The 22,366-nt window shown below is 34.3% G+C and overlaps 1 protein-coding gene across 2 annotated transcripts in view; it reads left to right on the plus strand.

Annotated features, from left to right (window-relative positions):
- Window positions 1-22,366, plus strand: part of ASCC3 (activating signal cointegrator 1 complex subunit 3) — a 336,284-nt gene that overhangs the window by 200,328 nt on the left and 113,590 nt on the right. For both annotated transcript variants that reach the window (XM_032338962.1, XM_032338961.1), the window contains exons 18-24: window positions 2,536-2,700; window positions 4,267-4,353; window positions 5,211-5,387; window positions 8,801-9,026; window positions 10,753-10,907; window positions 13,448-13,546; window positions 14,948-15,116. In XM_032338962.1, coding sequence (XP_032194853.1) covers window positions 2,536-2,700; window positions 4,267-4,353; window positions 5,211-5,387; window positions 8,801-9,026; window positions 10,753-10,907; window positions 13,448-13,546; window positions 14,948-15,116 — 1,078 coding nt within the window. The remainder of the gene's footprint in view (window positions 1-2,535; window positions 2,701-4,266; window positions 4,354-5,210; window positions 5,388-8,800; window positions 9,027-10,752; window positions 10,908-13,447; window positions 13,547-14,947; window positions 15,117-22,366) is intronic.

The following is a 22,366-nucleotide window of genomic DNA, read 5'->3' on the forward strand; positions in this document are numbered from 1 at the left end:
CCTGGGATCATGACCTGAGCCAAAGGCAGATGCTTAACTGACTGAGCCACCCAGGTGCCCTTTGCCGTGATTTTTAAAAAACTATAATAAATTAAAGTTTTAGAGTAAACCAGACAGACATCAGAAAAATTGTAGATCATTTTTAATAATAGGCTTATATTTTTTTAAATATGTTCCTCTTCTCAAGTCTCTTCTAACCCCTTACTCCCAAATTAAAAGATAATGTTAATGAGTAATTAGCCATTTGGAGGTTTGGATTAGTTCCCCTGAGCACACAGACAAAACCGAATGTGTATTGTAGCACTTGTTCCTGTGAACTTGTCAGTTATGTGGGGCTTACAGAATCTGTTAGATTCTGTTAGATCTTGGCTTTTCTTTAGAACTCTGCTTTATACAATGTAAATGCTCCCTAATTAAGATAAAATCAGTTGTTTAATGAGAACATTATTTCACTATCATCATATGGATATTCAGTAGTGTTAAGTCAGAAGTAGCAAAGTTGAATTGAACTCCGAATTAGTTTTCCTCCACTTACTGTCAGCTTAGCTTTTATTTATATTCCATTGTGTTATCAAAGGAGTTGCCAAGCTTTTTTGTCATTTTTCTTTCCCTGTGCTATAGATTTGACTGTGGAAAATTGAAACTTAAATACTTATGAGGGAAAAAAATAAAAGATCCTGTTACAAATATGGGCTGGTGAAAATAGTCAATGACACTGTGAAAGCTTTCTGAAAGGGTAGAAGGCAAAGCACAACACATGGTTTTATGGGTTAAGCCATTGCAAATCTTGGGGTCAAATAAAAACATGAATTGATTTTAAGTACTAAGTTAATTCCAGAAGTCACTTTTGTATTATTTTCTAACATAAAGTGATTTTTTTTTCCTTGTGAGATACATAGTTTTACTTTCTTCAGAGTTCAGAGACTCTGATCTTTTTAATTTTCTTTTTACTTACATGTTTTTATTTTATTACTCAATAAGAATTTGTAGCCACAAAACCCATGTGAACTAACACAAATCGTGATGTCCAACATATTTTAATGGTTTAGAACATGTAATAAATAAGGTGGTTTTGTAAGATGAACTTGATACCTACAGTATATCATTTATAGCAAATATTTAAGATTTTTGTATTTGTTAATGGCTTTTGATTCTATCTTCTCTACATTTGACTTTCCTTTGCCTCATTTTTCTGATTTTAAAATTTACTTTAGCTATGTTTAGTGTATGAATAAGCTACCATCAAAATGTAAGTTAGAAGGAATAGTAGGAGTGTTAATTTATTAATTGATTTCTAAAGAATTTTTATATTCCTCTCCCTTCCCTTTGAAGGTCATATTTATTGCTCCTGACTAGAGCATGACCTTCAGGATTTGGCTGTATATATGTATACATACATGCACATATTTATACACATATACACATATCACAATATTTAAGAATTTTTGTTAATATTGTGTGTTAAATGTCCTGTTTAGAAAGAAGCTATTTAGGGATTCTTGGGTGGCTCAGTTGGTTAAGCATCTGCCTTTGACTCAGGTCATGATCCCAGGGTCCTGGAATGGAATCCCTCATTGGACTCCTTGCTCAATGGGAGCCTGCTTCTCTCTCTGCCTGCCATTCTCCCTGCTTGTGCTCTCTGTCTCTCTCTCTGACAAATAAATAAATAAATCTTTAAAAAAAAAAAAAGCCTATTAATAATAATTTCAAAAAGTATTCAAAAATTTCTTGTCAACTTCATCTTACACTTTGCTTCTATTAATATTATTATTATTATGGGCAAAATGGGTTTTTCTATCAGCAGTTATGAAAACTGCTAGAACACCAAAGTCATACTCTTGAAAGGATAATTAAGCATTTATTTCTTTATATCTTTAACAAAGGAAATCATCCTCACTGTGAGTTCTCCAAATAACTGATGAAGTAGGATTACAGCTTGATATTTTAAAATCCCTGTTTATTTTAATACAGGAGGGAAAAGACAGATTGTTTAACTAATATCTGATTGCTGATCTTTATAGTCTTAAAGATTGTAAGACAACTATATAAGAATTTTAGATTCTAGGGGCACCTGGGCGGCTCAGTCATTAAGCATCTGCCTTTGGCTCGGGTCATGATCTCAGGGTCATGGGATCGAGCCCCTCATCCAGCTCCCTGCTCAGCGGGAAGCCTGTTCTCCCTCTCCCACTCTCCCTGCTTGTGTTCCGTCTCTCTGTGTCTCTCTGTGTCAAATAAATAAGTAAAATATTTTTAAAAATAACAATTTTAGATTCTAAAATATTACTACCTAAAGATATCATAATAAAGATTGATAATCTTAGTGAATTTTTAAGGCTTACTTTATCAGATGAATTAAAATATTTTCTATTTATGTCCTAAATTTATAAAAATGTACTTCTTTAAAAATTTTGTTAAGAAATTTTATTCTAACTAAATACCAACAAAAAATTAATTTCCATAAATAGGTATATGTTTGTAAATGATGACTCTCTAAAGAAATACTCAAATGTTTATGTATATATTTTTTTCCTGCAGATTGACCCAACATTAGCAAAGCATCGAGAACAGTTAGTCATTGAAGTTGGTCGAAAACTAGACAAAGCTCGGATGATTCGTTTTGAAGAGAGAACTGGATATTTTTCCTCCACTGATTTGGGTAGAACTGCCAGCCACTACTATATTAAATACAACACCATTGAGGTATTATACTGAATGTAACAAATACAATAATATGTTTGCTCTTAGATTTAAATTCTTTCTAGACTTCAAAATACTGTATTAATGGAAATTTTTTTTAAGAAACGCTAATAGAACAAAGTGCATTTAACTTACATGACTTCAATATCTTGAATTCTGTAAACAGAAGAGAAAAGTAAGACTTTAAGTAGTAAGGACCCTTTTGCCATCCATTCAGTGAGTATATCGTAAGCAGTAGGCACACCCAAGGCTAAAACACTGAGCATGTGGGGGAGACCTATGCAATGAGTGCCTGAATGAGTTTACTGAATGAGGTTAAGCAGGAGATGATGGCTTAATGATATCAGTGAATAATGCGTGTTTACATGCATGTATATAGACCTACATATGTTAGTACATGGGAAAACATAACAGGGATTACCTGTGAGGGCAGTCTCAAGTTCAAGACCAAGATGGGTTAAAACACATTTTTACTCTCTTTTTATAGAGAAAGAGTTTGAATTTTTTTTTCTTATATTCATTTTTTGGGATACCTGAATAAGTTTTTAGAAGGGAAATGTAATAGAAATCACTGAAGTGAAAATTTCCTCAGAAATATGAAAACCTAGACCAATATGAAGTATAAGTTTTGTACTTATTTAACACATCCTTATGCATTAAAATGCTAAATGTTAAATAAGTACAAACTTATACTTCATTTACATGTCTCAGAAAACACCTTTGTGTGCCTACTAGCTTTTCCTCATCTTTCCCCCAAATAAATCTTGCATTTGTACAGCACTTTAGGTTTCTTCTTTTAACATGTATCATCCCACAAGTGTGGTCTGATCTTCCTCAACCCAGAACATTGCCCCTAGCGCTCTCCTGCTTCTGTCACCTGCTCACGTGCTTGCTTGCACTCCTTTTGTCCACTAAGTAGCCTTCCTCATTTTCCCGCTAGGTCGTATGTTACTGCCAATCTGTATTTTATGCCTGTTTGTAGCTCTTCCAAGAACTGTAACCCTTCTTCAGTTTTGTCTTTATTCTATGTGGTCTTCCACTGATGTTTTCTCTTCCCAGTTTCCTGAATTTGTATATGCCGTCACTAGGAATATTTTGAGGCCTTCACCAGAATTTTCAGGTTGCATAATTTTAGTTATTCCTATTTTTAGGAATATGTTATGATATGATATGTTCAGCTTAAAGTTGGAAAATGGTACATATTTCCACATGCCTGTGCTGAAAATTAACCAAGGCTGGACAGTTATGCTGAACATTTTTTTAGCTATTTAATGTAGGTTTTAATAACTGATTTTATTGATCTTTTTTCCTTCTAAAGGTCTTCTCCAGCTAGTTATGTTTTAGGAAATTTTTTAGTCTTTGTTGAATTTGTTGATGTTTAAAGCAATGGTCAAGAAGTGTATACTGCAGTAAAAAAGAAAAAAAAATAGTATATCACAGACATAATAATTCTGCATTGTGTAGGGCTCAAATATTCTTTAAGCATGTGTGATTTTTCTAGTCACTTTTTAATTGAAAATATTTCACTGGATCTTCTATTTTAATCAAATATAACAATTGCTTTGGTAGACCTTCAATGAATTCTTTGATGCTCACAAAACAGAAAGTGATATTTTTGCTATCGTCTCCAAAGCGGAAGAATTTGATCAAATCAAGGTAAGATTATTTGAAGCTTGAATCAAATGCATTTTTGGCTTGTATACATTCATTCATTTATAAAAGTGTATAATTATTTGTTATTCCTGTTAAAATATAAGCTGTATGGCACTTCGCATTTAGAGTGCCAGCAGTGTTCTTCCATTTATCAACAGTGTCCACTATCCTAGATTATGATATTATGTCATTCCTGACACTATTCTTTGCTCTCTACTGCAAATCAAATATAATTTAAATAGGTTTTGCAATAATGAAACTGGCAGAGAATATAGTATGTAGATTTTGGTTTATTTGCAATATAAGGTTCATTGAAGAAAATATAAAGGACATGCATGATTCAAACTTAGATATGAGTATTTCTGTACCCATATTATAATTTAATCTTATTAACAGTGAAAACTTTAATACTGTGAATCATAGTACTTCACAGCTTTAAGCTATGAATGTGTTATACCATATAAAAATATATGACTATAATGAATGCATTTGAAGATAATTCAAGTTTTCCCTAATCCATTTGGGCAGAGGTTTTACTCTGGTCAAATAAAATATGAAATCTCATCAACTGAAGGATGGTGAGGTCAGAAGATTTAATTTTTGTGGCATATCAAATTTTTATATGTCAATGGCAACTTTAATATTGGTGATGAATAATAAAATGTAATTGTATCAGCCTCAAGATAGTTTCTTATTGTATTTTATTAGCTACCTGTGAAAAATTACTATTTTATTAGTGTAAAAAAGAAAAATGTTGAAAAATGGAAGCCTTAAGAAAACATGCGATGTGGTTTTATTTCAATATGTAAAATTCAAGTAAATCAGCCCAAATAATCTTATAAAAACATTGACTCTTCCAGGTCAGAGAAGAGGAAATAGAAGAGCTAGATGCTTTATTAAACAATTTCTGTGAACTCGCCGCTCCTGGAGGTGTAGAGAACAGTTACGGGAAAATAAACATCCTACTTCAAACTTATATCAGCCGAGGAGAGATGGACAGTTTCTCCCTTATATCAGATTCTGCATATGTTGCACAGGTAAGAATATTACTCCCTTCCTGTTTGCTCTTCCTTGTTTAGTTTTAGAGACTCAAGATAATCATTCATGCTGTACTTTGAATGCATTGCACTGTGACATGCTACCAAGTACCATTTTACTGCAGAACTGGTTCTGTTTAATTTGCACATTTTTTATGCCCTCTGTACTATTAGATCAGAAATGAAGGTGGAATTTGGTGGTTGGTTTGGTTCTTTTTGATATTGCTGTTGTTTTATTTTAGAGTTATAAGATACCAATTTTTTTTTTCTGCTTTACACGATCAAGTTCATTTCTTTTATTTACAAAGGGCAATAATACAAGAATATTGCAAGCAGAATAAAAGATTGTGGAACCTTTGTAACTTAACCCAAATGTTAGAAACACAAACAAGGTTTTTTTACCATTAAATAAGTCTTCATAGCAGTACCTCAGACCATATTTTCAGTCTGATAAGTCTCTAATAAAGTAATCTTTCTTCCCTAGCGATGATACTTAAAAATTGAGAACTGAAAAAAAAAAATCCCTAAATTACAGCTCATTAAATGTATAAGTTTTTTAAAATATTGTAGTGTAAAAGGCTGTTGTAGTATTTATGTTTTTATATTCCAGCCATTTATGTATTCACTCATGTGAAGTAAAGCAGGTTATTTTTTGCAGTATTTTTCTTTCAAATGAGGTTTTTCTTCTAGATATGTTTGTTTGATTTTTTTTTTTAATACTTTTTACTTGAAAAAGGTATTGTTTCACGGCAAACTGTGAAACAGACTCTTAATTATGGAGAACAAACTGATGGTCACCAGAGGGGAGGTGGGTGAGGGGGATGGGTGAGATAGGTGATGAGAGTGTATTTGTTGTTATGAGCACAGACTGGTGTATGGAAGTGTTGAATCACTGTATTGTACACCTGAAACTAATATAACACTATATGTTAACTATACAGTAATTAAAAGAAAAATAAAAAAGAATCCCTTTTTCATCATTTTTCATTGAGTAGTGCCTCCTCTAAGTTAAAGAGAAATAAAAGCTAAATCTTATTTTAAATGTAGAAACTATTCTGCTCTGTATCTTATGTTGGTAATTTTGTTCAAATATATATATTTGTGTTAAATAAATTATTATTAACAGCCATGAGTACTCAGGAGTGCTTTGAAATAACTGTAAATGTGAAGTATTTGCAAACATGAACCAAGATATATTGGTAAACAAGTTGAATGAATTCAGTAATTTAATCAAAGTAACCAAGGAACCAGGTGATGATTTTATATACTATGTAAACCAACTATGGCTGTGGCGGAAAAAAAAATTTTTTTGGCGTATCTTGGAACACATGTATTTCCTGCCATAGAAAATTTTATATAATTTATAATCTCTAAATTTATATATAATTTATAATCTCTAAACCCTGTGACTTGTATAGGAACCATTGTTTCTAACTTACTTTATCTGCTTTTGTGAAAAATGATGTTGTCATTTTACATTTTCTAATGATTTTATATTGAAATAGTTAATAGCTTAACTAAAAGTTAAAGCTTTTCTGGGTTCTAGATGAATAATCTGGTCACATTTCTTTTTGATTCAAGATTATGGATATATTACCAAAGACTGATACATGAATTGCTTTACAGTGTAGAACTTAGGGTTTCTTTATGATTGGTGCCCAGAAAGTCAGTCTTGGAAAATTAAGGTTATATCTCAAAGCATCCTTGTTTTTCTTAAATAGCTATTGTGGGTCTATCATCCTTGAATGCATTAGATAAATTACTGTTGAGTTTATATTTTAAATGTAAGCTACCAACAACAGTTCCACAACAACCCTCTCAGCTCTGTAAAATAGTCATCCCTTCTCTATTTCTAAAATTTTATTGTCTTAGCCCCTGAGATAACTCCTTAGCTCAAATATTCTCTGATGTTATAAAGCCTCTGCTTAGCTTCTCTGAACTGCATGTCTTAGGTACTCTGATCATTATTCCCAGTTTATATCATTCCAGATTAAAGTGCCTGCCTATATCTCACACGGGATTTCTTCTTCCATTTCTTTTAGCTTTTAGGGGACAACTATAGGTTCTGAGATACTTTCAAACACAGTTGGGAAATTTAGCCTGGCATCTTCTCATAAGAGCAGCTAGGAGTGATGTCGGAAGAAGATCTATTTGGTGGATACAGTAATCAAAATGTTCATTTTATTTATCATTCTCTGGGCCAAATAAGAGTCATCCTGTAATTTTTATTGGGTATCAGAACAGTTATCATACTTTTAAATACTATTTTGTTCTTAAATTTCTAATACTTTAAAAAAAAAAGTAGTCAATCTGTCAAGAGACAAATACATATTTTATATAAAATGGAAAACCAAAGCCCTTAACTCTTGTGATCATTTTTTTACCTTGTAATTTCAAGCCAGATCACCTATTTGCTATTTAAAATCTCCACTTTTTTATCTCTTTTTTTTATGATTTTGAACAGATTTTAACATTCTTCATTTTCAAGTATAGATGTCATTTGAGATTATGAGGATATCTCCCAAATTCATGACTTTAAGAAACAATCTTCAGTAAAATAACCTGCAACATTACTAATAGAGGGAAGAAGGCAAAACAAAAGGAAACTAACTGTGGAGATGTTAAAAGGGCTTCAGTCCTTGTAACTTTCTGTATGTCTATTAATGAAGTTTTCCTAACCACCAAATTTACAACCTTGGGGTTAAATTGGACTTGTTTAGACCTGGCTTTGAATAGATACTCTAATACCAACTATCTGTGTGATCTTGGTCAAATTATTAACCTCACCAAGCTCTGTTATCTTCATGTATAAAATTATAATAACAAGACCAATTGAATGCAGTTGCCATAAAGATTAAAGGAGATAACATACAAATTAAATGAGATACATAAAGCAATTAAGGTGTTGCTTGTTTTGTAGGGAGCCATTAATACAGGTAGCTGAACCCATCAGGATTTCCTTTATCACCCTTCTCACACTAATTTTTCTTTCTTACTGGATCCCAGAGTCATCTTTATTTCCCTAAGTAGACTTTTAATCATCCCCCTATATAGCCAAGGGTATCCTTGGCTGTATCTTATATTCTAGGTGGCTTCAACAACCTTCTAAGTCTTACATATAAGTTTTATCTCTTCCTCCTTAGTTTCTGGTTGGGGGGCATAGGGTCGAGCCTCGTAAGAACTTGGATATGAGACTACCATCTGTGATTTAACAAGATAACATCCACCTATGAAAGATGTGATTATTCTTATGTAGAACTAATGAAGATAACTGAGGTTGTATGAGGATAGATGTTGCCCACAATTAAAGGCTGCAATTTGGCATACGTCTTGTAAAATTGAGTGTGAATGACAAATTTGACAAATTTAAAAGTACAGTGTACCTAACCACTAACCCCCTTTTTATTCTTTAGAATGCAGCTAGAATTGTCCGTGCTCTTTTTGAAATTGCTCTGAGGAAACGTTGGCCTGCCATGACCTACAGGCTCCTGAATCTTAGTAAAGTCATTGACAAGAGGCTTTGGGGTTGGGCTAGCCCTTTGAGACAGTTTTCAGTCTTACCACCACACATTCTAACAAGATTAGAAGAAAAAAATCTTACTGTGGATAAACTGAAAGACATGAGGAAAGATGAAATAGGTAAGCAGAAACGTTTTAATGTATTGTTCTGTACAAATAAAATATTTTATTAGATATAAAAGAAAACTGCATTTTCATACTTCAGATAAATTTGTTTACCATTTTAAATCCAGTTGGTATCATTATGTAAATAGCATTTGTTCTTCTACTTTTATCATATGATGTTGAAAAAATATTCCTACATACATTTCTAGATATCTTAACCTTTTATTGGACAAACTTAAAATAAGATTATTGAATAGTTAATATTTGATTAGTTAATATTGATTAATATTGATTAGTTAATATTTCAGATTCTGAGGACGCCTGGGTGGCTCTGTGGGTTAAAGCCTCTCCCTTCAGCTCTGGTCATGATCTCAGGGTCCTGGGATCGAGCCCCACATCAGGCTCTCTGCTCAGCAGGGAGCCTGCTTCCTCCTCTCTCTCTGCCTGCCTCTCTCCCTACTTGTGAACTCTATCAAATAAATAAATAAAATCTAAAAAAAAATTTCAGATTCTGAATAGGATAGACATTACACATGAAGTGAGTTAGGCTGAGAAGAAATAAGGGGGAGGACTACTGCTGGCATAAGGTCCAATGATGGAAGAGAGGTTGAGATAATTATTTCACCTTGTATAGTAAGAATACTTGAAGACAGAATGGTAGAAGGTATCCATAAAAATAGAAATTAAGGATATTAATTAGAGAAGTTAAGATTACTTACAATGGGGGCACCTGGGTGGCTCAGTAGGTTAAGCCTCTGCCTTCGCCTCAGGTCATGATCCTGGGATCCGGGGATCGAGCCCCACATTGGGCTCCCTGCTCCACGGGGAGCCTGCTTCTCCCTTTCCCACTCCCCCTGCTTGTGTTCCCTCTCTCCCAGTCTCTGTCTCTGTCAAATAAATAAATAAAATCTTTAAAAAAAAAAAAGATTACTTACAATGGAGTAACATGTGTAAATATTTTATGATACTTTATCATTAAAGGAAAACCACTTTTAGTTTCAGATTCTGGTGAACATAGAACATTTTGATTTGCTCATAAACATACTTTAAAAATTGTATTATGAAGAACCAAGATATGTAAGAACTATTGATACTATTAAATATTATCTATTTTTACTTAATTGCTTGGACTCAAGTAGGATAATGTTTATAGTCAGTCACAGTCAGTCTGTTTGTGACCCCCTCCCCACCTTGGCATTCCCATACATAACTACTTCAAAATGTAGTAATTTATGAAAATGAGTACAAGCGATTAAGTTTGTACTACATAAACCATATTTTATATTTTAGCTTTATTTTGGTCTATAAATGAGTTTGGATGGGTGATTTGTGTTTGATTATTAAAGCATTTCCCATGATGGTTATAGAGTTGAGAAGTAGACTTTGAGCAAATTAATAGCTATTTTCACAAAATACTGAATTTTTTAATGTGTCATAAGCTAACTAGGAGAAAAGTAGGACTGTTTATAGTAGTTTAAACACTGTCAAGTCTCAGTAATTTTAAGAACCCTATTAATAGCTGAAGAAACCCTGATACTGGTTTTCAGAGCTATGAATTGCTAATTCAAGTTAACTATTACAAAATATTCAAACATGCCAGGTCAAGAATGTCAACTATTCTACATAGCAAATCATAAAACAAGCAATAAAACCACCTTCTCTGAAATCCCATTTACAAGTCAGATTATATTGCTTTTTTTCTGTCTGAACACATTTCTTCTGTGTGATGTTTTCCTTACAGGTCACATGCTGCATCATGTGAATATTGGACTCAAGGTCAAACAGTGTGTTCATCAGATTCCTTCTGTTACAATGGAAGCATCCATTCAGCCCATCACACGGACTGTCCTCCGAGTGACACTGAGCATCTGTCCTGATTTTACTTGGAATGATCAGGTAAAAGTGGAAAATATCTATATCAGTGGTCAGTAAAAATGTCTGTACTGCAGGTTCGACTATACCTCCTTACATCTGTCCTTAAGACATAATAGAAAACTCTAAAAAGAATATATATTGAAGATTCATTTAAAGCATTGTAGTAATATTTACTATCATCCTGAAGAAAAATATGATATAATATATTAAAATGGCAACCAATAAGACCTCTTCATAACATCTTAGGTTCCCTGAAAGTTCAACATTGAACAATAGTTTAGTGGATTCACTTTCATAAAGACTTTGCTTAATTCTGTCTTCTTTAATTTTGTTATCTTCATTTTTGCCAGCTCTACTTACTCTGTCATTTTATCCTACTAAAAAGTCAAGATTCTTTGTGGTAAAAGAGCCCTTTTAAAATCCTAATATTTCTCAAATTATCAGTCTCCTCTTCTATTTTCCATTAGATGTGTAGAAAGAGTATTCTATGTTTTCCTCCTGGTCACCAGTTTCTTTCCTGCTGAGACTACTTTCTCAGTGATCACCAAAACCTAACTGGTTGCCATAATAATGAGTTTTGCTGTTATTTTCCTTAGTTCTCTGAATATTCAGCACTATACATTGTCTTTCTTGAAAATGTCCTTCCTTGGCACCTATCACATTCCTGTTTCTGTGGTTACCCTTTCTGTTCTTTCTAAATCTTAAATGTTATGGTAACTATAATTCATCACATCTGGTTGTGACACCCTTCCCACCCTGGTATTCCCATACATAACTATTTCAGAATCTAATCATTTATGAAAATATGTGCAAGGGTCAACCATATTTTATATTTTAGCTTTATTTTTCCATATATCATATATATGAAATCTTATATATGTATTTAACGTGTACACACACATATATGAAGTTCTACTCTGGATCCTCTTTCTATTCTGTCAACATTTTTTAAGGTCTGTCTTTGCAGCAGTTGCTGTACAAAGACTCCAGTAAGAGTAGTGATTGTAGATACAAAAGTAAGTCTCAATCCTTTCTTTCAAGAAGCCAGTGGAGGAAGACAAGGAAATCCATAACTGTAATAGCAGTACCTTCTTTACATGGTTATTTTAAGTTTCTGATTTCGTATAAGTAAATGTCTTCTACATTACCTGTCATTATTAATATATCTTTAATATGAATTAATTTTATTCATCAATATGCTTAAAAATTAGCCAGCCATAGTCTTAAATCTACCACTGGTCTTAAACTGTCCTAACCAGTAATTTCTTCAGCTTTCTCATCTGTAAACATGCATAATAATAATAATAATTATCTTTCTCACAAATTCTGTGAGAGCTAAATGATATAAAATTATATTTAATATTTCTGTAAACATTAAATTTTACATAAAATGTAAAATTAGTTAAGCCATACTCATATTTCATTTATATTTATAATAGAGGGTTTTTAAAATCCATAAAAGTTTTATTTGCCTTTTTTCACAGTTTTCTTCTGTCAGTATCCATAAAAAAATCTTCCACAGTTTGATTTAATTCATCAGTAAGATAGAGTACTTAATCGTTTGTGTAAAGTGTTAACTTGAGCTCAGTTAGAATGCTATTGGCTGCAAGAATAGAAAACCTGACTTATCTCAAAGTGACTTATGCAAAAAAATATATTATCTTCCACAATAAAATGTCCACCAGTAGAATAGGCCCCAGAGGTAATTTAATGTATTTAATGCCATCATTTAGGGCCCATCTTTTTGCTGTCCTGACACTCTTGGCTACTTTCCAAATTTTTTCTGTGCTTCCTTGTTCACGTTTAACAGGGAGAGGTGAACACACCCCTACTTCATCAACCCAGAGCATGAACCATAAGACTTTTCCTCAGTCTGATTGAAATAGAATTGGCCATGTGCCTATCCCTTACCACAAGCTGTTTGTTATAAGGGGGATACTATAAGCTGTTTGGCTTGGGCTATCCAAAATCATTCTGAGAGACAAGGTCACCTTTTCCTGAGTCACATAATAGAGAGATGAACACTTAACAATACTGGGCTTTGTTAGGAAAAAAAAAAAAAAAAGAGGGAGAAGAATGAGTATAAAATACAGTATATCTATCTCTCCGATGGAATATTATTTGTTAGTGAAAAAGAATGAAGTACTGTTACATGATAGAACATGAATGAACCTTGAGAACATGGTAAATGAAAAAAGCCAGTCACAGAGGGCCACATATTATATTATTCCATTTATATAAAATATCCACTACAAGCAAATCTTTATAAAGTAGATTGTTGTTGTCAAGCTTGGAAGTTGGGACAATGGAGAAAGATAAGTAGTGACTGGAGATGGGTGCAAGGTTTCTTTTTGGGGGTAATTCTTAAATAAGATTATAGAGATGGTTGTAAAAGCTTTATAAAAACCATTGAAATGTATACTTTAAGTGAGTAACCTTTTTAATGTAAATTATATATTAGTAAAGCTGTTAGAAACAGAATAGGTGCTGGATTTGTAAACAACAATATCCCTTACTTGAGTTAAAATATACTTAGTATTAGAATATTATTTTTCCTCTAGGTCCATGGGACAGTAGGAGAACCTTGGTGGATTTGGGTAGAAGATCCTACAAATGATCATATTTATCATTCAGAGTATTTTCTAGTTCTGAAAAAACAGGTAAACATGGGTGTGTCTATTATTATGTTGCTATCAAAAAAAAGAAAACATAAACTAAATAATTTCTGTTTTTACCTATTTCTTTATAATTTCTTAGTGCCCTTAAAGCTTTATTTTTTTTTTTTTTATGTTTCTGTTTGGTTTCAAAGGTAACAGGAATTGCATGTTATTATATTCATATATTCAGTGTGATCCTAGGTTGAGAAATTTAATTGTAATCTTTATCATGGTTCAAGGCGTGACCTGCACAGGAGTGAAATATGTCCGATGGATGGGATAAATAATGTAATGGATAAATAAAATTAAATAAATAAAAACTAATACTTTAGATGTTACAAAAATTACTACAGAATATTGACTCACATTATGAAAAGAGCATTTTTAAAATTTTTCCATAAATCCTAAAAGAAAAACTTAATTTGATACTAGCATATCTTTAACTGTGATGCTTCATCCATGATTTCTCTTTTTATCAAAGAGAAAACAAGCTTTAGGCAGGGAACCTTGGGTAGACAGTAGTAGAATTTCACAGGATGTTTCTTTTCATGATTACCTTCTATTTATGCTAAGTTCTGTTATTCCACTTTAGGTCATGGTAAAATTTAAAGAAAAATATTAAGTGAATTGGTAAAAATCATGAAGTTAAATAATTTAATGAATAGAAATTTAGGAAATTCTGATAGTCAAACTGGTAATCTGTTAGTATATGATGATATACATATATCAATAATATAAATTGTATATAAATTTTACTTTCTACAATATCAGATATCCTCAGAAGGGAACTACATATAAATTTCTGAAGTGCCTGAATATCTCAGCTATTTATTTATTTATTTAAGATTTTATTTATATTGGGATGCCTGGGTGGCTCAGTTGATTAAGCAGCTGCCTTCGGCTCAGGTCATGATCCCAGCGTCCTGGGATCGAGTCCCACATCGGGCTCCTTGCTCGGCAGGGAGCCTGCTTCTCCCTCTACCTCTGTCTGCCATTCTGTCTGCCTGTGCTCGCTCGCTCTCCCTCTCTCTCTCTGACAAATAAATAAAATCTTTAAAAAAAAAAAAAAAGATTTTATTTATATTTATTTATTTGACAGACAAACAGTGAGAGAGGGAACACAAGCACGGGGAGTGGGAGAGGGAGAAGCAGGCTTCCCACTGAATGGGGAGCCCAATGTTGGGCTCAATCCCAGGACGCAGGACCCTGGGATCATGACCTGAGTTGAAGGCAGCCGCTTAACGACTGAGCCATCTAGGTGCCCCTATCTCAGCTATTTAGAAACCCAACATATTTTCTTGTTTAGTACCTATTGGTGTAGATAGCATTTTCTTAACACTAGACTAAGAGGGCCTTTATGATATCAGAATATTCATATTCACTTGAGACTTTATTTCACATTAGGTCATTAGTAAAGAAGCTCAACTTCTGGTATTTACAATCCCTATTTTTGAGCCTTTGCCTTCCCAATACTACATCCGAGCAGTGTCTGATAGATGGTTAGGAGCTGAGGCTGTATGTATTATCAACTTTCAACATCTGATTCTACCAGAGAGACATCCTCCCCATACAGGTAACATATTGAATTGTAACTTGAATCATTGATATTGTTGTTGATGTTTGTTGTTTAATTTGTGTGTTTGTTTTTATTATTTTTTTATTAAAATATAATGTATTATTTGTTTCAGGGGTACAGGTCTGTGATTCATCAGTCTTACACAGTTCACAGCGCTTAACATAGCACATACCCTCCCCAATGTCCATCACCCAGCTACCACATCCCTCCCACCTCACCTCCCCTAGAGCAATCTTCAGTTTGTTTCCTGAGACTTAGAGTCTCTTATGGTTTGTCTCCCTCTCTGGTTTCATCTTCTTTCATTTTCCCTCCCTTCCCCCTTTGATTCTCTGTATTGTTTCTCAAATGCTTCAAATCAGTGAGATCATACGATAATTGTCTTTCTCCTATTGACTTATTTCACTAAGCATGATACCCTCTAGTTCCACATCGTTGCAAATGCCAAGATTTCAGTTTTTGATGGCTACATAATATTCCATTGTGTATATATACCACATCTTCTTTATCCATTCAAATGTTGATGGACATCTAGGCTCTTTCTGTGGATTGGCTATTGTGGACATTGCTGCTATAAACATTAAGGTGCACATACCACTTCAGATCACTACATTTGTATCTTTGGGGTAAATACCCAGTAGTACAATTGCTTGTAGGGTAGCTCTGTTTTCAACTTTTTGAGGAAACTCCATATTGTTTTCCAGAGTGGATGCACCAGCTTGCATTCCCACCAACAGTGTAGGAGGGTTCCCCTTTCTCCGCATCCTCAACAACATCTATCATTTCCTGACTTGTTAATTTTAGCCATTCTGACTTCTGTGAAGTGGAATCTCATTGTGGTTTTGATTTGTATTTCCCTGATGCCTAGTGATATGGAGCATTTTTTCATGTGTCTGTGTCCATCTGGATGTCTTCTTTGCAGAAATGTCTGTTCATGTTCTCTGCCCATTTCTTGATTATATTATTTGTTCTTTGGGGGTTGAGTTTGACAAGTTCTTTATAGATTTTGGCTACTAGCCCCTTATCTGAGATGTCATTTGCAAATATCTTCTCCCATTCTGTCAATTATCTTTTGGTTTTGTTGACTGTTTCCTTTGCTGTGCAAAAGCTTTTTATCTTGAAGTCCCAATAGTTCATTTTTGTTCTTGCTTCCCTTGCCTTTGGCAATGTTTCTAGGAAGAAGTTGCTGCGGCTGAGGTTGAACAGGTAGCTACCTGTGTTCTCCTCAAGGATTTTTGGTGGATTCCTGTCTCACATTCAGGTCTTTCATCCATTTGAGTCTATTTTTGTGTGTGGTATAAGAAAATGGTCCAGTTTAGTCCACATTTCATGTGACTTCTGCATGTCCCAACACTATTTGTTGAAGACACTGTCTTTTTTCCATTGGACATTTTTTTCCTGCCTGGTCAAAGATTAGTTCACCATAGCATTGAGGGTCCATTTCTGGGCTCTCTATTCCATTCTATTCATCAATGAGTCTGTTTTTGTGCCAGTACCATTCTGTCTTGATGATTACAGCTTTGTAATAGAGCTTGAAGTCCAGAATTAGAAATAAAGGCTTTAAATGATGGTGATGCCACCAGCTTTGGTTTTCTTTTTCAACATTCCTCTGGCTCTTCTGGGTCTTTTCTGCTTCCATGTAAATTTTAGAATTATTTGTTCCATTTCTTTGAAAAAAGTTGATGGTATTTTGATAAAGATTGCATTAAATGTATATATTGCTTTTGGTGGTGTAGACATTTTCACAATATTTGTTCTTCCAATCCATGAGCATGGAATGTTTTTCCATTTCTCTGTGTCTTCCTCAGTTTCTTTCATGAGTATTCTATAGTTTTCTGAGTACAGATTCTTTGCCTCTTTGGTTAGATTTATTCCTAGGTATCTTATGGTTTTCATGCAATTGTGATTGAGATCAACTCCTTAATTTCTCTTTCTTCTGTCTTCTTGTTGGTATATAGATTTTATACATTGATTTCTGTGCATTGATTTTATATCCTGACATTTTATGGAATTCCTGGATGAGTTCTAGCACTTTTGGAGTGGAGTCTTCTGGGTTTTCCACATAAAGTATCATATCATCTGCAGACAGTGAGTTTGATTTCTTTGCCAATTCAGATGCCTTTTATTTCTTTCTATTGTCTGATTGCTGAGGCTATGACTTCTAGTTCTGTATGAAATAGCAGTGGTGATAGTGGACATCCTTGCCATGTTCTTGACCTTAGTGGAAAAACTCTTCAGTTTTTCCCCATTGAGAACAATATTCACTGTGGGTTTTTTGTAGATGGCTTTAAGGATATTGAGGTATGTACCTTCTGTCCCCACACTGTGAAGAGTTTTGATCAAGAAAGGATGCTGTACTTTGTCAAATGCTTTTTCTGCATCTATTGAGAGTTCTTGTCCTTTCTTTTATTGATGTATGGTATCACATTGATTAATTTGCATTTGTTGAACTAACCTTGCAGCCCAGGTATAAATCCCACTTGATCATGGTGAATAATCCTTTTAATGTACTATTAGATCCTCCTGCCTAGTATTTTGGTGAGAATTTTTGCATCTGTGTTCATTAGGGATATTAGTCTGTAATTCTCCTTTTTGATGTGCTCTTTGTCTGGTATTAGGATCAAGATAATGCTGGCCTCGTAAAATGGGTTTAGAAGTTTCCCTTCCATTTCTATTTTTTGGAACAGTTTCAGGAGAATGGGTATTAATTCTTCTTTAAATGTTTAGTAGAATTCCCCTAGGAAGTCGTCTGGCCCTGGGCTCTTATTTCTTGGGAGAAATTTGATTTATAGGTCTGTTCAGGTTTTCTATTTCTTCCTGGCTCAGTTTTGATAGTTTATACGTCTCTAGTAATGCATTCATTTCTTTCAGATTGTCTAATTTGCTTGCGTATAGTTGCTCATAATGTGTTCTTTTAATTGCTTGTATTTCTTTGATGTTGGTTGTGATATCTCCTCTTTGGTTCATAATTTTACTAATTTCGATCCTTTCTCTTTTCTTTTGGATAAGTCTGGTCAGGGGTTTATCAATCTTATTAATTCTTTCAAAGAACCAACTCCTAGTTTCGTTGATCCGTTTACTGTTCTTTTGGTTTCTATTTCATTAATATCTGCTATGATCTTTTTTATTTCTCTTACTCTCCTAGGTTTAGGCTTTATTTGCTGTTCTTTCTCTAGCTCCTTTAGGTATAGGGTTAGGTTGTGTATTTGAGACCTTTCTTGTTTCTTGAGAAAGGCTGTAATGCTACATCTCAAAGATTTTCAACAGTTGTGTATTCATTTTCATTTGTTTCCATGATTTTTTAAAAATTCTTCTTTAATTTCCTGGTTGACCCATTGATTCCTTAGTATCAAAAATTAAAAAATTATTCCTTAGTATTGGTTAGGCTCTTTAGCCTCCATGTATTTGCGTTCTTTGCAACTTTCCTCTCATGATTGAGTTCTAGTTTCAAAGCATTGTGGTCAAAAATATGGGAATGATCCCAATCATCTGGTATGATTGAGACCTGATTTGTGACCCAGGACAAGATCTGTTGTGGAGAATGTTCCCCGTGCACTAGGGAAGAATGTGTATTCTGTTGATTTGGGATGGAATGTTCTGAATAAATCTGTGAAATCCATTTGGTCCAGTGTGTCATTTAAAGACTTTATTTCTTTGTTGATCTTTCACTTAGATGATCTGTCCATTTCAGTGATGGGTTGTTAAAGTCCCCTACTATTATTCTTTTACTGTCGATGTGTTTCTTTGATTTTGTTATTAATTGGCTTATTTAATTGCTGCTCCCATGTTAGGGGCATAGATATGTAAAATTATTTGATCTTCTTGTTGGATAGACGCTTTAAGTATGATATAGTGTCCTTTCTCATCTCTTATTACAGTTTTTGGTTTAAAATCTAATTTGTCTGATACAAGGAGTGTTACCCCCAGCTTTCTTTTGATGTCCATTAGCATGATTAATGGTGTTCCACTCGTTCACTTTAAATCTGGAGGTGTATATGGGTCTAAAATGGGTCCCTTGCAGATAGCATATTGATGGGCCTTGTTTTTGTTTTATCCAATCTGGTACCCTGTTTCTTTTAATTGGGGCATTTAGCCCATTTACATTCAGGATAACTATTGAAAGATAATGGATTTAGTGCCATTGTATTGCTTGTAAGGTGACTGTTACTGTATATGGTCTCTCTTCCTTTCTGGTCGACGTTCCTTAAGGCTCCCTCTTTTCTTAGAGGACCCCTTTCAATATTTCCTGTAGAGCTGGTTTGGTGTTTGCAAATTCATTTAGTTTTGTTTGTCTAGAAGCTTTTTATCTCTCCTTCTATTTTCAATGACAGCCTAGCTGGATATAGTATTCTTGGCCGCATAATCTTCCTTATTTAGTGCTCTGAATATATCATGCCTGTCATTTCTGGCCTTCCAGGTCTCTGTGGATAGGTCTGCTGCCAATCTAGTATTTCTGCCATGGTGGGTTAAAGACCTCCTGTCCCTGGAGCTGCTTTCAGGATTTTCTTTGTCTCGGAGACTTGTAAGTTTTACTGTTAGATGATGGGGTGTGGACCTATTTTTATTGATTTTGAGGGGACTTCTCTGTGCCTCCTGGATTTTGATGCCTGTTTTCTTCCCCAAATTAAGGAAGTTCTCTCTATGATTTACTCCAGTATACCTTCTGCCTTTCTCTTTCTTCTTCTTCTGGGATTCCAATTATTCTAATATTGATTGTCTTATGGTATTACTTATCTCGAATTCTTCCCTTATGATCCAGTAGTTGTTTATCTCTCTTTTTCTTAGCTTCTTTATTCTCCATCATTTGGTCTTCTATATCACTAATCTCTCTTTTCCCTTATTTATCCTAGCAGTTAGAGCCTCCATTTTTTATTGCACCTCATTAATAGCCTTTTTGATTTTGAATTGCTTAGATTCTAGTTCTTTTATTTCCCTAGAAAGGAATTCTCTATTATCTTCTATGCTTTTTTCAGGTCCAGCTAGTATCTTTATAATCATCATTCTGGACTCTAGTTCTGACATCTTACTAATGTCCATATTGATTAGGTCCCTGCCAGGTAGTACTGACTCTTGTTCTTTTTTTTTTTTTGAAGTGAATTTTTCTGTTTTGTCATTTTGTCCTGAAGGACAGATGAATGAGAGAACAAAAATGCTAAAAGGGTAACAATGACCCCGAAAAATATACACTAAACAAATCAGGAGAAACCCGAAACTGGGGGGGAAAAGCGGGGGAGAACATGATTTGGCTGGTGAATGGAGCAGATCCACACACTAGATTTTATGTGTATTTTGGTCTTTTAGGAGGAACTGCCTCCCAAAATTTTAAGGAAAGAAAAACATATATACAAAAATAAGGGTAAATATGATGAAGGGATGGAATATGACTGTAAAGATGAAAATTTTAAAAGATTTTAAAAAAGGAATTGATAAGATAAGAAGTTGGTTGAAAAAAGAAAGGAAAAAATTTTTAAAAAGAAAAAGAAAGAATGTGATCAGATAGGAGACTGGAACAAGGCCATACACTAGATTTAGGGTACATTTTGGTCTGTTAGAAGAAACTGTATCCCAAAATTTTAAAGAAATAAAAACTTATATATATGCTAAAAAATAAGGTTAAATAAGATGAAGGGATAGAATATGACTGTAAAAAGGAAAATTTTAAGAGATTAAAAAAATATATATTAAGATGTTGAAAAAGGAAAGAAGAAAAATTCAAAAAGAATAGAAAAAAACTGAATTAAAATGTTAACTTTGAAAGACTAAAGAATCGTTGGGAAAAGGCCATGAATTCTATGTGCTATATTCCCCTAGTGCTAGAATTTTGCAGTTCTCATTGATCAGCAAACTTGCTCTTAGCTGGATGTTTTTGCTGATCTTCTGGAAGAGGGCCTGTTGCAGTGATTCTCAAATATCTTTGCCCAAGGCAGAATTGCACCACCCTTGCCAGGGACCTGGCTAAGTAATCTGCTCGGGTTTGCTCTCAGTAGCTATTGTTCCCTGAAGGCTTTCCCTATAGCTTTGGAGGATGGGAATGAAAATTGTGGTCTCCTAATCTCTGGCCCTGGAGAAGCTGAGAACTCGGGGCCCCACTCCTCAGTCGGCCCTCAGAGAAAAGCAATCACTCCTATCTCCCTGGTCTCAAGCCTCACTCCGTGAGCACCTAGCCTGTGACCGAGCATTTCTGTCTCTGGCATATGATCCTGTTTGGAGTCTCCAAACCAAGTAGATTCCTGTGGTGTGCTCTCATGCTGCTCTTACTAAGGGAGGAAAGGGAGTCTCACCGGATCTGCCACTTTTTTGATCCCTGCTCAAGAGTAGTGGCCCAGCTGTGCTGTAGATCATTGTTTATGGCAACCCCGAACTGAGAGCCCACTCCTCATGTCCATTTTTGCAGCCAGTTTCTCCACTCTGATACTTAGGAGCTCTGCCACACTCAGGCATCCCCCCCCCCCAGTCTTTCTGTGACCCCAAGGGTCCTATGACCACAATGTCCCTGCAAGAGTACCCCCGGCTCAGCCACTAGAGCAATGTCCCTCTACAGAGCAGACTTCTAAAAGTTCTGATTTTGTGCTTCACTGTTCTGTCACTTGCCGGTAGCCAGCTGATGGAGGCTACTAACCCCCTGCAGTCTGTCTTCCCAAATATCACCTTGAATTCCTGTCTCTGCAAGGTCCTACCTTCCAGAAAGTTGTTGTTTTTCTGTTCTCAGAATTGCTGCTAATTCTTTTCTTCAATCTCCTGTTGAGTTTATAGATGTTCAGAAGTTTTGATAACTATCTAGCTGAATTCCTGAGACCAGACACAATTTAGGTCTCCTACTCCTCCGCCATCTTGCTCTTCATCTGATATTGTTTTTTTTTTTCTTTTTAAATAGCTTTATTGAGATACAATTCACATATCACACAGTTCACCCTATAACTTAAATAAGGTATCCAATTAAAATATATATATACAATTAAACTTTATTATTATTGGTTGATGTAGTACCTTTAAGTATAACTTTATGATGAGTACAACTGTGTTGGAATGGGTGCATTGTTGTTTTAATTAAAGTTGCAAGTGTCTGTGCTTTAAAGTTGTCTAAATACAATCAGAACCCAACTCATTTAGTCAATATAGTTTGAAAAAAGACCTTCCAAAATCAAATCTATGTATACATTTGGTAGAACTTAATAGCAGACCTTCATTTTGTTTGAGTTCAAAAGACATTAAGCCTAGTCCAATTCTCATAGCTATAACAAGCTGGAGAC

This window comes from Mustela erminea, chromosome 4 (genome assembly GCF_009829155.1).
Source record: "Mustela erminea isolate mMusErm1 chromosome 4, mMusErm1.Pri, whole genome shotgun sequence".
NCBI lineage: Eukaryota > Metazoa > Chordata > Mammalia > Carnivora > Mustelidae > Mustela > Mustela erminea.